This window comes from Hemibagrus wyckioides, linkage group LG07 (genome assembly GCF_019097595.1).
Source record: "Hemibagrus wyckioides isolate EC202008001 linkage group LG07, SWU_Hwy_1.0, whole genome shotgun sequence".
Lineage (NCBI taxonomy): Eukaryota > Metazoa > Chordata > Actinopteri > Siluriformes > Bagridae > Hemibagrus > Hemibagrus wyckioides.
The window spans coordinates 13,781,112-13,798,747 of NC_080716.1; the positions used below are offsets into that span (position 1 = coordinate 13,781,112).

General features: G+C 38.4%; 1 protein-coding gene across 5 annotated transcripts in view; it reads left to right on the forward strand.

Moving 5' to 3' along the window:
• Positions 1–17,636, forward strand: part of LOC131355860 (ADAMTS-like protein 1) — a 102,204-nt gene that overhangs the window by 75,607 nt on the left and 8,961 nt on the right. For 3 of the 5 annotated variants that reach the window (XR_009204954.1, XM_058394390.1, XM_058394391.1), the window contains 10 exons: positions 513–587; positions 2,848–3,005; positions 5,211–5,322; positions 5,413–5,551; positions 5,702–5,752; positions 6,235–6,439; positions 9,052–9,199; positions 9,371–9,455; positions 12,582–12,874; positions 16,339–16,468. Coding sequence is in view for 4 of the 5 variants with exons in the window: in XM_058394390.1 (XP_058250373.1) it covers positions 513–587; positions 2,848–3,005; positions 5,211–5,322; positions 5,413–5,551; positions 5,702–5,752; positions 6,235–6,439; positions 9,052–9,199; positions 9,371–9,455; positions 12,582–12,874; positions 16,339–16,468 (1,396 nt within the window). In the remaining variant the exon portion in view is untranslated. Of the gene's footprint in view, positions 1–512; positions 588–2,847; positions 3,006–4,915; positions 4,966–5,210; positions 5,323–5,412; positions 5,552–5,701; positions 5,753–6,234; positions 6,440–9,051; positions 9,200–9,370; positions 9,460–12,581; positions 12,875–16,338; positions 16,469–17,636 lie in introns of those variants that run through there. The other 2 variants (XM_058394394.1, XM_058394395.1) reach the window with 2 other exon arrangements.

Here is a 17,636-nt window from a genome sequence, read left to right on the forward strand (position 1 = left end):
CAATTAAGGTCCATACTTTTACTACTTGATGCAGTTTATACACAGATTCATGTTTAATAAAGTTTTGATGTCACTGTTTGTACTGCGTCATCGTGAGAAGGAAATAGTCAGGGCGTTAAATAGGGCAGCCAAAAAAGTTGCATTGTTTAAAAAAAAAGTTGATTATAACTAAAAAAAATCCAACAGAGTAGTCCAACAGAGTCTGTACGGGACATGTGCCCAAGCTAAGCCGACCCTATTAAACAGCAAGCGGCATAACACTCAAGCAAAGCCATATTCCAGTCATCGCACATAGCGTTAGTTTTGTTTTCTATTGTTCTTGGTTTTGCTCAAGTGTTCCTGCATAGCTTAGATCATTTTAATGATCACATCTGACTGCAATGAAAAGCTTTGCATTCCCTTTAATCATTCCCTTATTTCTCTCTCTCTCTCTCTCTCTCTCTCTCTCTCTTTCTCTCCCTCTCACTCTCTCTCTCTCTCTCTCTCTCTCTCTCTCTCACTCTCTCCCCCAGCTGAGGACACTGTGATTGTTATTCCTTATGGAAGTCGTCATGTGCGTCTGGTTCTGAAAGGCCCGGATCACTTGTGTAAGTCTTGGTAGGTCCAGGGGCTTCCATTCAGAACTGAGAAGATAAAGAGTTGGGTTTATCCTCTGTATTTCATATGACTGTATTGCATATGTCTAAATGTAGTGTAAGTAAGAGGGCATCTCATGGTGGGGTTGTTGGCTGTAAATAAAGAAATCTTCTTAAACAGCTAGAATTGTCACAGCTGGATTTCAGGGGGAAAAAAAATTCATGACACTGTTGGTAGTTTAAAGGCTGATGCATACTGCATTCATTATTTAATGCTGCCAGATTGTTACAAGGCCGAGTCACAGTCTCATTGATACTTTCTGGGTGGTGCAAGGAAGAGATTTTTCTAAAAGGAGTTGTTTTTTTTTTACTCCATTAATGATAGATTTTCTGTTTTCAAGTAATTCAACCCTGAAAGGTGACACCAAATTAGCAAGAGCGAGAGATTATTTTACATTGCAAATCCCTTGCATTCAGAGATGTCCTAAGATTGTATCAATGATGTCAAGATGTTGGCAACCATCCGCATAATATGGCATAAAATCTAAAACAAATGTCTTCCATCCTTTCATTATTCTCATCACAGCCAGAGAAGAGCTCCTTTCTGAAGATGCAGCATAGCTGCTTTTCTCATGAACACATTTTTGGCACATTTCTTACTGCGGGCAACAAAATAGTAACCAGCTGGCTGCTGGCAGTGACTTACGCTCTTGGAGGGTTTTTGTTCCCACTTTGGTATTTTGTAAATGTCCACACTGGATTAAGACAAGACCCCATAAATCGAAGGTTGACTTTAGGTCATGTTATGAAGGGAGCAAGGCAATACTCACTTCAAGAAATCTGCCATTGCCTGGAAAGCCCACACCCTGTCAACAGAGCCAAGCACAACTGAGTACAGTACAGAAATCATTACAAGATTTTTTAAACTGTGTGCCAAGTAACAAATGTAAGATAGAAGTCCTGACATGTACATACTGTACGTGACAAGGTGCAACTTGATATGGCACAAAATGCCCTGGCTGTATGTGTGAAATAAACACTAAAGGTGGGAGTTCATCACCCTTAAAAGTATCTGCTAAATGCACTTTGCCTGAGACGCAGATTGATGTTTCAAAGCTAGAGAAGTTTTATGGGCAAATGCTCTGGACTGAAGAGGAGATCTAATTTCATTAACCAAGATAATGTGAAATTAAATTCTTATTACATTGAGTTCCATGTCAAAACAAGTAAGCAGTATAGAGGGCATTAATACTGCTGATATGTAATTTGATGACGAATTCTACATTAACAGCATTTGGCAGATGTTATTATTCAGAGCGGTTTTATACAACCAAACAATTGAGGGTTAAGGTAGTTTGATGGGTCTGGGATTTGAACTGTCAACCTTCCGAACAGTAGGCCAACACCTTAACCACTAAACTACCAAATCCCCCATAGACAGCTACGTTTTTGAAACTGTAACACATAAAAGTGTGCAGTTAAGCCGCATTTGTTATGTCTTGTGGTTGCCTGTTGCTTCGATAATGTTTGGAAATTTGTCATGGTCAAAAGATCCTGCTTAATGGGTTCAATTTGTTTGTTAGGATATGAGGAAATTGATGTATCTGTGATGTATGATCAGGGTTGCCAGATCTCTGACATAATCAGTCAGCTAGCAAAGCACATAATTTCCCTGAATAGTTCTTACACCGAGGTCATAAAATGATCTTGTATTTTTATACATTTTGTCATAAATATAAGAATTTCTATGAGATTGAATAACCCCAGGCTTGCAGTTTAAATGTTTTTAGGGTAAAACCACACACCTACAAATTAATTTATACAAAGCAGATAAGGTACTGTTTCTTTAACATTTCTCCACCATGTTTTCTTGTGGTAAGTGAGGGAGAAGGAGAGAAGTGCACTTTTCACATGGCCATGTGCACAGGGGTTTAGGCTAGTAGTTCATTTAAGTACATTACATGCAATTTTATGTGCAGTTATGCAATGAGTTATGCTGTGCTATGAATTGAACATTAACAGCTTCATATATCTAGCCATGTGTGTAAAATCAAAAATATTAATGTTTTCATAAAATGAATTAATGTTTATGGAGCAAGTGATTATGAAAGACTCTACAGAGCTCAAGTTTTCCATGTCTAATTTAAATTATACTAAATGAATTTGTATACTCATACTCATGTCACGTAGAGTGGCACATAATGCTAAATTTGTGTAGGCTTTGCAACCTTGAAAACATTTGCCATCAGTAGATTGTTGGTTTTCTTTCTAGATCTGGAGAGTAAAACCTTGCAGGGGATCAAGGGGGAGCTTTCTCTCGATGGAACCAAGCAATACATCTTACAAAACACAGCCATTGACTTCCAGAAGCTCACTGACAAGGAGATACTTAGAATCATTGGACCACTAGAGGCTGACTTTACTGTCAAAGTAAGACAATAATAAGTTTGTAAAATTAGTAGTGTATCTTCTGTATTTCAGAGAAGCTGTTTGATGTATAAGGGCACTAGATTGTAATCACTCTAATTCAGGATCATTATACACTTCCACATTCCTGGAATCAGTTGCTGAATGATCAGTATCAGAAAAATTAACACTTTTACAAATACTGTATGCTCTGTGCCTGACTGAGGCAAGATCTAAGGAGGGAGGAGGGATACAGTACCATGGACAATTATGAGTTTTCCTTATCACATTGGAGTTCTCCAGTGAACTCACCCCTCACTCCCTCCAGAAATGAATTAGATTCCTGGCTGACAGCCACCCACCAATTATTACGCCTCTGCTTTTACCCAGTTTGTTAAGTAGCTCCCTAGATTAATGTGCTGGCTGTCATATACTTAATGGAATAGCCAATTTGAAATAAAGCAGCCAACAGTTGGAAAAAGCCAGTAAAAACAACTCTCTTCCTCCGCAAAAATTCATCCAAAATAACACAATAAATAGCAATGTCAGAGACACATATCTGAGAAGAGGTAAATGCCTAATTGTCTAATTTGATACCAGGAAGATGGCCAGCTCATATCACAGTTTTTGGGAAAGCTGAGAAAAGTGGAATTAAAAAGGCATTTAAATAAGTCAGACAGTGATTCCACTGAAATATAAGTGTGTGAATTGTTTCGCTCCTGTCTAACAATCATGCATTGTTTTGCTGCAGGCAACTACCATTTCCTGTAATCATTTTAGGTAAACTTTGTAAATATTTGAAATTTACATGTATTTTCCATGTAAATGCAACTCTGTACACAGGTCTCTAGTGTACCATTTCTGGCAACAAACATCTTGAACTTGTATTGAAAATGACTTTAAAACCTCTTTGATGGGGTGAATTTCGTTCTCCTCAACCAGTAAATGATTAAGGTCCAAAGATTCTCAAACGGTTTGTGACACAACCCATCTGGGACTGAAAAGGAGTCCGAAAGGAAGCTTAAGCATTTTGAGTGGGAGGATTGGCCAGCGTATGTTTTCAATAGATGGCTTTATTAGTAGATGGAGTTTTTGGAGATGGTGGATGTTTTACCCAGCTCCAGGCCTGACTCAGTAAGGATGTATGGGGAGTGATATCTTACCATTCGATGAAACACTTTTGTCACCACTAAAGAATGTGACAGGTCTTGGAAGTTTATTTAGGCAAGCCTTGGTCTTGAACTAGAAAAGAGGGAACAGAACTCTCTGGATATTTGAGTTTTTGCACTTTTGTGCTTTTCTAAGTGTCAAGGAGGTGAAGACAAATCTTATGAGATCCTCAGAGAGTGTGACACTGTTTGCCTGAACTTATTTACTACATGATTCACTGGCAACATGGTGTATGAACTAAACACTATTAACTAAAGTTAAATTAATGCCAGGTGTCTTTATCAGAGACCAAAACCACAACCACCGGTGCTGTTCATATAAAGGGAGAATGTACTTCAAATGCATGTGTATGTATAGAGCAGGGGTCTTGCTGGCTATGTGCCAAATCCCACTGTTCATGAGCATTAGTGAAAGCACTGGCACGTCCATAATCCCCCTCAGCGATAGAGTGAATGTCTCACTCTTTTGACTGATGACAACCAGCCTTAAGATAATACTAGCTTTGTAATGTCTGATCATAGAGTAAGGCTTCAAAGGGATATTTTTTTAACATAATCCATAAAGTATATGCTGTTATACTGGTCTATATTTTGTTTATGCAGCTGACATTGCTGTATACAGCATGATTAAAACAATGCTGAATACTGATGCGTCATGTGACTATATAACTCTAACATAGCTTTGTTCCTCTTCTTCTATGTCCTCAGTGAATTTATTTTTTTTCCAAAGTCAAGTTACATGGAAAAAATTTCTTAAAAATCAAGGTGATTGCTCCCACAGATTCTGCCAGAACAGTCATGCTTAGGATACATTGGTGAGCCAAAAAAACCCTTAACTGTTAGCTTGTTTACACAGTTAAAGAATTGTTAGTCAGCTCTTCACAGCTAAATGGATTGATTATAATTATACATTATGGAAAACAGGCAAAGGCAGTCTACATTTGTGACTTTAGAGGGATCAACTTTGAGGGGCTTTTAGGTATAATATAAGAAATTTGTAAATGTAAGACATTTGTAGCTAAAATGTTTTTTTCTTCAAACCATACCATCATTTAAACAGGTCCATTATGCCAGTGGCACAGACAGCGTGGTGCAGTTTATCTACTACCAGCCAATCATCCATCGCTGGAGAGAGACAGATTTCTTCCCATGTTCTGTAACTTGTGGTGGAGGTAAAAAGCTTTGAATTTATATACAACTGTTTTATTTTCCTTCCAGTTCACATGGGTGTCTGCAAGTTCATCTCTTTTTAATGTATCCAGGATATCAGCTCACTTCAGCGGAGTGCTTTGACCTGCGCAGTAATCGTGTGGTTGTGGACCAGTATTGCCATTATTACCCTGAGAATGTCAAGCCCAAACCCAGACTGCAGGAGTGCAGCATGGACCCTTGTCCTGCCAGGTGGGTGATTAAAACTGTTACACAACCTGAAGGCTCAGACGAGCAACTGTTCTTGATCATTTGATTAAAGACGACATCTGTGGATTATATCTAAGCCAAATGTCATAGCTTTGTGTGTAACCTTACATATTTTTAATGTCCAATTTTTAGTGATGGCTACAAGCAAATAATGCCCTATGACCTCTACCACCCACTACCTCGGTATGTACTTTAACGTCCTCCTAGGCCTTCTGCTGCACTTTTCCTTTGGCCTGCCCAAAACCTCTTTGTCCTGGCCAGCTTTCCAGTCCACCTCAGCCTGTCTTTGCCGAGTAACATTTCAAGTTCTCTTCCACAATAGCAGAGAGCCAGAGGTTTCACATTCTATTTCAATGAAGCACGCACTGGGCCTGAAGCCAAGCTGAGACAGTGAAGGCTTTCAGTCCCCCTGCAGTAGTCAGTGTAGATGCTTAAAGCCAGTGAGACTGCAGTATGGCCTTTCAGCAAATCAGAAATGAAGTGCTTGGGGAATTTAGGCATTCTTGTGCATGTCAATACTGCTTGCTCTTAATTTAATGCCTAAAACTCTACTGTGATTTCGATAAATATGATGTGTTTATTACTAGCATTGGAAGTTTTTGACCTGAATTGGAAAAAAAAAACACTTGAAAGTTCCAATTAAACTCTAAAATCTCTAATGTTAGATGGGAGAGCAGCCCGTGGACTGCCTGTTCTACATCCTGCGGTGGGGGAGTCCAAAGTCGTTCCGTCTCATGTGTGGAAGAAGACATGCAGGGAAACATCACTCCCACAGATGAATGGAAGTGTCTATATGCATCCAAGACATCCATCGTGCAACCATGTAACACGTTTGACTGTCCAACCTGGACTGCGCAGGAATGGTCACCGGTAATTAACATTTATTCTGTTCTATTCTCAAACATACTCTGCCAAACATTTTTAAAGACCTTCTTTTTGTTAATTCAACAATAGTCAAAATCTTTAACAATATATCAATATACTCTCAATATACAGCTCCTGATCAAATAGCACATGAGCGAGCACATGAGTTTTTCTGCTTGATGAAGCAGCTGAAAGCCTTAACAATAAGTTAATTAAGGTCATGAATTTATACTGAGTGCACGGGATGCATGTTATCATTCAGCTTGCTATTAAGATGTTATTATTTAATAAAATAATGCTAGTCATTTTGCCAATTCACTGTGGTCACTGGTAAAGGAAATGTGCTTATAGTTTGAAGGAGAAGCTGAATTTGCTCTGCACACAAACTCACTCAGTTCATCTTTTCTATGCAAAAACATTTTTTTTATAATATATTTAGTCATTTATTGTGTACATATAAAGTGGTATTGCATAGATGTTGGATTGTATTTAAAGCCCGAAACAAAAGTTTCATATTGAATAATTACTTGAGCCAATATCACACAAGAAAAATAGACATAATTTAAATGTCTGATACACAACTGAACCATGCATCTGTGTTTCACAAACTCTGCCCTGCACACACAAATAATCTGTATTTAAATCTGTGGAATTAATACCAATATGCACAATTTCTCCATTAAAACCTCGCTAAATCCAAATGTCTCAATATAGCTCTAAAAGTTTCTAAGCCAACCGACCTTTAGGATTATTTAAACATGTGAATACAGACTATTGTGATTTTTAGGGGGACTGTGTTGTTTCTGGTGTATCATTTAAAATGAAATAAATGGCAAATTTCCTGGTTGGTCCCTAGCTGAACTTGTGGTGAGCTGCTATTAAAGGCACTTAACACAATTACATCTAAACTATTTTAAACATCAAATCCACACACCAAAAATATATAATGTAGCTGGTAAGGGAATCAACTTGAGGAAGTGCATTGGGTTTGTATCCCAAAGGAGTTATCCCATGCTCTAGCACTTTTTTTCTTTAACAGAAATAGTCATTTACCTCCTCAATATACCTAGAACTTAATTGCTCACCCTTGGGCTTTGTGCTGTTCATTGTTAAATATCTCGAATAACTGGGCCTCATGGCAAATGTTAAATATCCCAGAGTTCCTGCAACTCACATTTTTATACCAGAAAACCTGTTATCTCTTCCATACTGCTTTCCACTATACTGCACTAACAATGTGTTAATTACTGAAAGAAGATGAAGAAATTACAGCAATTAATGTACTCTGTTATTTGACTATATAAAACATCACACCTGAGCTCATGAAACATCATAAGCTAGAAGCACCCACTGAAATATATACCATTACAGGCCTGTGTTGTTACCAGTAACAGGGCAGAACACTGCAACTTCCTCAACACACAAAACTCTTCAAACGGGAACAAGAGATGAATCTGGAGTTAAAATAAGCTAATCATCTAATAGTATTAAGAATAAAAACATAATTATCTTTAGTATAATAATCTAAAATAAGGAGCTGAATATCAGCCTCTCCACATGATCAGAACCACTCTGGGATCACTTGTGAGTGTTGTTTCTTTATTTCAAGAGGAAATTTCCTTTCACAACAGAATAACTAAGAATTAATGAACCCCGATTTGTGGCCTTCTAAAAAATGTGAAAACTTGGGATTTTGTTTCCCTTGACTATTCTTCTTTCTAAATCTTTTTAAATGCTTGTATTGGCCGAAGACACATTTCATAAGCATTTTATAAGTATCCAGAGTTTTTAGGATTCTTCCTTTTCTTTTAACATGGGACTTGAGGCGAATGGTTCTAGTATCATGTTGTCAGTAAAGAAGCAATTATTACAAGATTGTACATATCAGATGCAGGCATCTGCTCCAAGTTTTGGTCAGTCCATATACTATACACGATGTAAATCCTTACCTAATGTATGTAACTTATGTTACTTTGGTGGCTATACCATTTTATAATGATGTACTTGCGCTTACTCACTGGTGACTTATTTATTTATATGATGATAGAGTAGCAGATGTGTAAAAATACACACTTACTGAATTATTTACTGTTGACTTATTCATTCTCTTCAGCAGTTTAGAATATAAGGGTTGTTGTTTTTTTATGCTGACACAAGAATAAGTTATTGGTTAATGTTGGTATTTTGCTTGGGCACAAGCCATTCATTTTTGTATGTGTTTTTGCTCTGTTGCAATTTTTTGTGGTCATAATTTAATGCACAATAATGGTCCAAAATGTACATCAGAGCCTCTGAAAATCTTCTCAGCACAGATGCAGGGATACACCCTAGTTTTGTGGATTTTCACTATTTATTTGACCCCTTCAATAAAATGAATAGTTGACTGTTTAAATGTTAAGTGAAAACTGCGGATGAAAAAAAAAATTGTGAATAATTAAGGCCATTTCCCATAGATAGGTGTATTTTTTGGGTTTTAAATCCACACCAGATACAAGACACACCATAAAAATGTGTACCCCACCGTATCCATCTTTTAACCCTTTAGACAGTATGTGTTTATTTGTAATGCAGTCAAACATAATTAGCTTGTCTTTCAATGGGGCTACTTTCATTAACAGTGCACAGTAACCTGTGGACAGGGTCTGCGCTACAGAGTGGTCCTGTGCATTGATCACAGAGGACTGCATGCTGGTGGCTGCAATCCTATCACAAAACCACACATAAAGGAAGATTGTCTGGTTCCTGTTCCTTGCTACAAGCCTGCAGGTAAGTAGCATTCTCTTTAACCTGCTTATCTTTACATTATCAGCTGATGGTGTGTGATATTATTTGACTGAAATGCCCGATTACATGGTTGAGTTATTTAAATTGTCATGCATAGCAAAAGCAATCAGAAATACTGAAACAGTTAGGTTTCATCATTTGCTCTCTTATCAGAGAAGCTGCCCGTTGAAGCGAAGCCACCTTGGTTCAAGCAAGCCATAGAACTTGAGGAAGATACAGCCATTTCTGAAGAACCAACGTAAGTGTTTTACAACTATTGTAAAAGTCACCTGAACATGGTAGATCATTTAATGTGCTCCTTGTTATCAAAGGGTAACATGAAATTGTTAACCCTTTTTAACCCTTTAAATTTTTGAGGACTACTTGTTTTATCCCTACTTATATTTGTCACCCTCATTACTATATTACTTTACTTTATATTACATTATATATTACAACCTTTTATGTTAGTTTTACTGTAATCAACTTTAAGATGGATAGATAGATATTTTATTTATCCCAGTGGGAAATTTACATGCATAGAGCCTGTGATAATTTACAGTTGATCTGCTGTGGCGACCCTGAACAGGGAGCAGCCGAAAGAACGAAAACAACATAATGGAATAATTGTCTTTAAATGAGAAATCTGATATCTCAGACCTGGCTGGTACATAGAACCCCACAAAGTCCCAGTAATTACTATGAAAGTTAGTTACTACAGTAAAACTATTTGACTGGTAGTGTAGCAGTTTTGGCTCTGGAAATCAGATCCCAAAGCTTCATTTGTTCAATGTCACTTTGGATAAAAGCACAAGAAAAAGTATGTTTTGGTAAGTTACATGAAGAGACTGGTAGAAATAGCGTGAACTAAAAGAAAAGGCTGGGTCAATGGAAAGGAAGGCCATAACTATTTGTGAGCAGGTGTTCTGTTGAAACCATTAGTTTTTTGGGGCAGAAGATGATTTGTACAGATGAGTAGGGCTGAACAAAAGTGTCTGTTGATGCACTACACAAACACATAGTGATATACAGTGCTATATATTTAACCTTGAACTGTGGGGCTTAAGGAGTAAATGTGGCACCTAAGCATGCTTTAGCCACAGTATAGAATAGTTAAATTGAGCTTGAAGTAGCTGAATCTGCTGTAGATAAAGTTGAAGTAGCCTGAGCTAACATCTGCTGCTAGTCATACATATTCCGTAAGGTAAAAACCACAAAAAATGTAGAATTTGGCACACATGCTTTAATCTCTTGGAGACTTTTGTTATTGTATGACTTCATGAAATTTTGAGGCAAAGCTTGATTTATATAACCCTTAGAATTCATTTAATTCATTTCAACAATGCAGTAACCATTGCAACTTAAAGAAATTCTTTAAACCATAAGGGAGAAATTGGATTGGATGCAATGGTTGGGTTCTGTTTCATATGCATTTCACCGTTCTCTCTTCCAACTCTACATCACTATAACTCAATACGCACATTTTGTAATGTATGTACAACGATTCTTTGGTTATACGCTTTGCAGAAATCTATAAAAATATAAAGAATGTGCATACTGTCACCTCTGAAAGATCTTCGACTTTGATCTATGCTAGATGATGCTTCATATGTTTTAGCACTGCTGACCTGTTTCTCTCAGGGTTTTTGAGAGTTATGCAGGGTGAGAGAATTGTCCATCGCAAAAGCATATGATTTTGCTCTTTGCAAGAGGCATGTCTTCCCCCCAAAGCACATAAATAACAGCATATAATATGCTGTCGCCCAGAAGCCAACAACAATATCTGCCTGCCATATGGGCGCAGGAGTACGGATGTGAAAGGAACGAGAAGGAAATTCCTGTGTTAGACTTATTGCACCTCTGCTGCCAAGCTTTAAGCCTGCCATTTCTTCAAGTACACTCAAAACCACTGTAGCAATTACTTGCGATGATCAATATCAAAACATATTGACCGATTTTGACACTTCTGACCATGACAGACAATAGTCAGTGTACAACATGCCTCAGTGTTCTATATAAGTGACATAAGAATAAGATTCTCATATAAAGTAATTACGTGTATTGGGGGAAATGTAGTCTGAATCGATGTTTCACTGTTGATGCATTAACCAAAGGTTTGGATGCATCCTACAGGATGTTGTAAAGAAGGCCACTAGGGTGCTTGTTGAAGACCATCAGAACATAGTTATTGGTTTCTTAGTGCACTGGATCATAAAAAGAGGAAGTATGCTTATGCTGTGGTTTCACAGTTCAGTCAGAAAAAATGTGCATAACAGCCTCAGAGGCATGATCACAATAACTGGCTACCAGCAACTAAGACTGCAAAAGTCACTTAAAGCAATGGAACATAGAACATCAAAAAATGACTTGAGATCTTGACTCTATTATATCCACAGGATCACACGTTTCATACAGATGGCAAGGCACCGCCATATGCTTTAAGCAGACGATGACAGTTAAAGTACTCTCATCTTCTTTGCAGAGTATTTTTATATCACTGCCTTGATATTTATTTGGGATGCTGATGGATGAAGGCCTGCAGAGTAGTAACCCAGACTGGCTTGTGATTTTAATGAAAGAGCTTTGTTGACTGAAAATGGAAGTTGCAATTGATGGGCCTTGAGCAGCTAAGAGATTTGGCTTCCAATGGTGTCTGGGCTTTTGTAAGATAATCAAAAGGCAAATGTAGGATTTCCTGAGCACTTTTACTTTTAGTAGGTCATATGAATGACATGTTCTCCTAGATCATTGTATATTATGCTCCTAAAAAGGCACTGATGCTACTGAAGATTTTGACTTTACTCTTCTTACCTGCCTAAGAGCTGATCTGTTAATGACAGCAGAGGTGGTGATCCTGTCTCGCAGTAAGCATGAGCCCATGCTAAATCAAATTAATGATCGCTTCTTTTTCATTTTTTCAGCATGGTATGGTTTGAAGGAATTTGGAGTCTTCAACTGTAATCTAATTAGCAATTAGGTTCGTTTTCCACATACTTCATACTTTTACTTTTTGTTATCAAAAATATGTATCTGTTCTACCTCTCAGGTTGACAACAGGAAAGGCTTGCTTCAAGAGAAGCTATAAAAACACTGATCTCATGGTATTTCCACTTTTCTGTTTGATTCTTAACTGTGAGGAAGCATGCATCAAAGCAGTTTATTCAAGAGGGTTGCGCTTTAATGCCTTACAGCTGTTTGAAGAATCGCACTAACAGCTGGATGCGAGAAATACGTGCAGTTTATGAACTTAGCTGTAAATAACTAAAATGTGTGAAAATGAAATAAGTGCCAGAAGGAACCCAGATTGTCAAAAGAGATTTTTTTAAGTGTCAGTTCACATTATGATTTTACATCAGACTGTGTTTCGTGTCAATTTGTTTTGCAGGTTCATTCGAGGAGCTTGGGGGCCCTGCAGTAGATCATGTGGCGCTGGCATACAGAGGCGGACAGTGAAGTGTCAGGTGTTACTCTCCTTTTCCCAGACGGTTGCTGATCTTCCAGATGATGAGTGTGAAGGACAAAAGCCTCCAGAGATGCAGCCCTGTTACCGCACGCCCTGCCTTGGAGTAAGAACTGAGCAGGAGAGCGAGAGAATTAGAAACACAGCTACAGAGCAAGAGGAGCTACATGACTGGGAGTATGACGGGTTTACTGAGTGCTCTGAGATGTGTGGTGGAGGTGAGTAATGTGGTTGCGTTTAGTCTAAACTACTCGATTACACACACATACAGTAAAACGTTTAGATACCAAATATAGATTGGTGAGATTTCATGTAAATTGTGTTTAAATTGTGTGTGCACAATTTATCTACTATATGGATCACACCTATTTGTGCTTATTGAAAATCCCATTCCTGAATTAGACCCTCTTATAATAATCTCCTGGGGAGGCTTCCACTAGATTTTGGAGTGTTGCTGTGGAGAATCAGTGCTTATTCAGACATTGTTCAGAAGGTGTCCAATCCTATCCACAAAGTGCCAGTGTGGGTGCAGGTTTTCATACCAATCAAGCCAGAGCCACACCTGCTTCCACCTGTTTAATCAGTTGATCTTGGCTTTCAATAGACTTAGATGTGGCTTCTGCTTGGTTAGAATAAAAACCTGCAGCAATACTGGCCCTTCGCAGATAAGATTGGACACCCCTGGACTAGGGCATAGTCAGCATTCCAGTTTATCCCAGGTGTAGAATGGTCAAGGCTTTGTGAAGTCCACTCACTGTCTTGCGCTCCATCCTTGGCAAATCATGTCTTTGTGCACAGGGGAATTGTTGTGCTGGAAAAGGTTTGAGCCTCATAGTTCCAGTGAAGGAAAATTGTAATGCTACTGCATACAGAGACATTCTATACAATTGTGTGCTTCCAAATTTCTTTGGCAAAGGTCCATACATGGGTGTAATGGTCATGCAATTGTTTTCACTTTCTTTAGTTCTGAAGGCTTTCATAAAGAGAAATGCATTGACTCAGGATCCAGGTCATATGATCGACTTGGCCTGTCAAGAATATTCCATACTTTGGCTCTGAAAAAATATAGTTTATCTGTGTCTTGGGTGTTCATCCTGCTGCTAGGTAAAGTGCCGTTGAATGACTTTGGGGGCTTTTAGCTGGATCTGAACAGTTGAGATGCTTTTGTTCACTTCAGAGTTCATCCTGCATTGCTGTCATCAGTCATATCATTAATAAAGACCAGTGAACAATTCCACTAGCAACTATCGCTGCCTTCACTGTGATGTTTTACAGATGTGGTGCTTATGCCTTGGACCCTGAACAGGTCCATTTATCAGTATACTTTCTAACTTGCATGACTTCGATACACGTTAATCTTGATTTTATCTGTCAATATGACTATACACCACAACTCCAAATGCTTTCTCATGTACCTTTCAGCAATATGACTGTTCTTAGGCTTAAGAGTGCTTTATAGCTTTAAAGCAACTCTCTGAGGTCATTCTTTGGCACATCTATCTGTGCATAAGTCTTAGATAGTCTTGATCTGTTTTTTATTTTTGGATCATGATTGAAAATATTATTTAGTCATTCGTAACAGTGGTACACTCTGTGTCGATAGTCATCCAGGTTGTTTGTTCTCGTTGTGTGTTCTTGTTGGTTGTTAGCTACTAGGTTGCTTATATTCACTGAAGTAGAACCAACTAAATTTGTTAGAAAATATTGTAGGCAGCTCCAAGCAAAAATAAGATCTGCCTAAGCAAGATTTTGAAAAGCAGTCCTGCATCCATCTGTAGCTAACACCAGTTCTAAACTGCAGTGGTGTAGGTGAGGTTGAGGAACTAATGAGGCATAATTCACCGACCATTCAGGTGATGATACCATTTCTACCTCTGGGTTTTTACCCAGTGTTTTCCAGTATTTCTGGAAGTATAATTGTAGGGTTCATATTTAATTCTTGAAATGAAGGAACAAAAGAATGAACAAACAAACAAAAGAAGTCAAAAATGGAATTTAAAATGAAATTTAAATAAAAGAAAATGGAATTAGCTGTACTGATGACTGTGTTGCACCCCTACAGCTGATATCTTATAATAGAATATAACCTCAATTTCTGGTTTATTCTGATTTTTCGAGTCAGCACAAAGACGACGCAAGCCACCAATACCTTATCTACAATCAACTCTAGACATTTTAGTTCTCCATGTGCTATAATCATACACTGCTGACAAGAAACAGCCAAACTGTCAACTGTCTAAGTATGATTGGTGTGAATAATGAGTTGACTATGAGTAAGACGAGCTATACTTCCAAATGCTTCATTTATGAAGACCTGCAAATGCTCATATTCAACATATTTGACTTTATAGTCCTTTCAAATGGAGCTAAAACAAGTGGAAATTGTAAACCTCAGAACATCTACCACACATAATACTTGTAATAAAATACCCTGAATACAGTAAATGCATTGGTTTACTGTATGCTGTTCTTTCTCACGTTATTACACTATCAAAGGGCAATTTTATTCTTGCTATGTATCACACACACACTTTAACAGAATGGAGTCCTGTGTAGCATCACAACCTCTTTGATGTAGTGGACACAAATTCTGATGCTCATTATTGGTTCTGACACCACTAACAGACCAAAAGCTGAATGAATCATTCATTCATTAGTCTGGGCCTCGCACAATGCCCTGTATGCTTCTAGAATCTAGCACCCACTGTGTTTGGATTAGCTGCTCCACATCCTGGCATGTTTTGATGTAATTTGGTTCATTGAGTGTAATCAAGGGGTGTTTAGATTAAAGCTAAATGAGTCATTTTATGTGCACCACTAATTATGTTTTAGCACAGTGTGTGTACGTGTGAATGATGGTGTCTATGTGCATGCCCTACATCTAGAATCCCGACTCCACCATGGCACACGATCATGCACGTCTGCTTCTGATTCAGCAGCACAGCACTTGAACACCTTGCGGTGCTTTGTCTTCCTTCTCTGACATATACAGATATATTTTCACTCTCGGACCTTGTAACTGTCAGGTCTTTCCTTCCCTGTCTCTATATCTCTTTTAACATCCTTAAAGAATAGATTTATGACTTCCTTCCTTAATGTCAGCAGGTTTCCCTTCCAGCTAACTTTCAACCCCATCATGACCTTCCGTAATGATCTCTGTCTTATCTCATCACTAATACCCTTATAAAAAGACCTTGTCTTAGTTTGGTGTGAACTTAAATCCCCTTTGAAAAAACAGTTCCTGTCATGGCCGTTTAGTATAGCGAACAGTTACAATTACAGCGAGGAAAGCAGCTGCAGGATTAATGTAATGTCTGGCAAGCATCCACCAAATGGTGTAATTATAAGAAATTATAAATGAACTGTTTTGTTGTGCCTCTGTGAAATCATTTGCTTTGATACCAGTTGCTATAGTGAGTTACTCAGGCTGTTTTTTCCCCTTCAACTCTTCCCACACAGCATGACATAATACACAAGGTTCCTGGATAGATGAATACATCTTAAATTTCATATGACTTCTATATCTGTTCTTGTGTGTCTGTAGTTGAAATGCATGTGGTTATGGGTATGTGCATAATCCCTTTTGAAATGTCACTCAATGAGTTGATGGAGTCACTCAGTTGATGCAATGTAACCTAATACATGGCTTCTTATTTAGTTTTTTTTATAATTTGTTCCTCAGGGGTAAAAGAGGCAGTGGTGATCTGTTTGAACAAGCAGACGAGAGAAGCCGCAGATGAAAGTGAGTGTGTGAGCACACAGCGACCTCTTCAACTCGTGCAGGCATGCAATACTGAACCTTGTCCACCCAGGTAAGAACATTTGTTATCAAATTTTTAAAAAAAAGGGCAAACATGACTTTTCTGTGCTAATGCAAGTGTCTCTCAGAATGTGAGACTAAGATCCGGTCTAATACTACATCTATGGAAATAATAAAGAGCTCTCTTCCATGGTCAGGAAATGAAGGCTACACACTCCTGCTACAGCAATGCACTCTGGGACAAACACGATCAGTATTTAACATGTGCTAAAGAGTCAGCTTGGATGCCAGGTTTATTCATTCTGTACACATTTACGAGCTATGCGTTGTAGAAACTAGTCTTTGCCTCTGAGGCTCATCTGCCTTGCACATTTTCTGGATCCATCACTTAAAACAGCTTCTCATTTTCATTCAGATGTGTGCTCAGGGAAGGGAAACAGACAGAGAGTAAAAGTATGTGTTCATGTGATTTGTGTTCATAGTGCATTATTTACTAGCATTAATGCACAGTATTGCTAAGACCAAGATGAACAAAAATCCTTGGTAAACTGTAAATAACAGATAATGGAGACACCAGTTTAAGTGTTAAATTATTGTTTTGTGTATTTTGCAGTTGCCAGTGAGACATATATCAAAACTATATCAAACCATTGAAGTCCCTGGTGTTAAAATATTCAGACCCTTTGGTAGTACATAAAGTAGCAAATATGGTGGTCTGCGGCTAGAAAATCTACACCGCCCACCTACGCTACGCCTTGCTGTGCTGGGCTTCCACACCTCATGCCATAGACATAAAAAGCTAGAGGCTTTCTGCCTTTCTCCGGCCTGTTTTTCCAAGTGTTGCTTTTGTTTTCAAGCACAACAAACTTTGTGTTCTGCTTGTTTCCTTTGGCCACTGGTAGTCAGTAACTGGGCCTCAACGCCACGTCCAATGCTTCGGTTGCTTTCCTTATAAAGGGAATCTGCAGCTTTTCTCCTCCAGCCTGAACTGTCATATCATATCATATCAGAAGTCCCAGACTGGCTGCCAGGTCACAGAGGTGTCCTGCTGGGCTTTAGCTAACCGCTGGTGGTCTCAGTGTATTGGAGGTGCTGGTCTATTCCAACTTCAGCTGTTGCCACCATCAGAGTTAAAGAGGTGGCCTTCAGGTCAAAGGCACCAGTGGGATTGTAATATGCTCAATGGTTGTGACTGTGTGGATATTTGATCACATTCATGG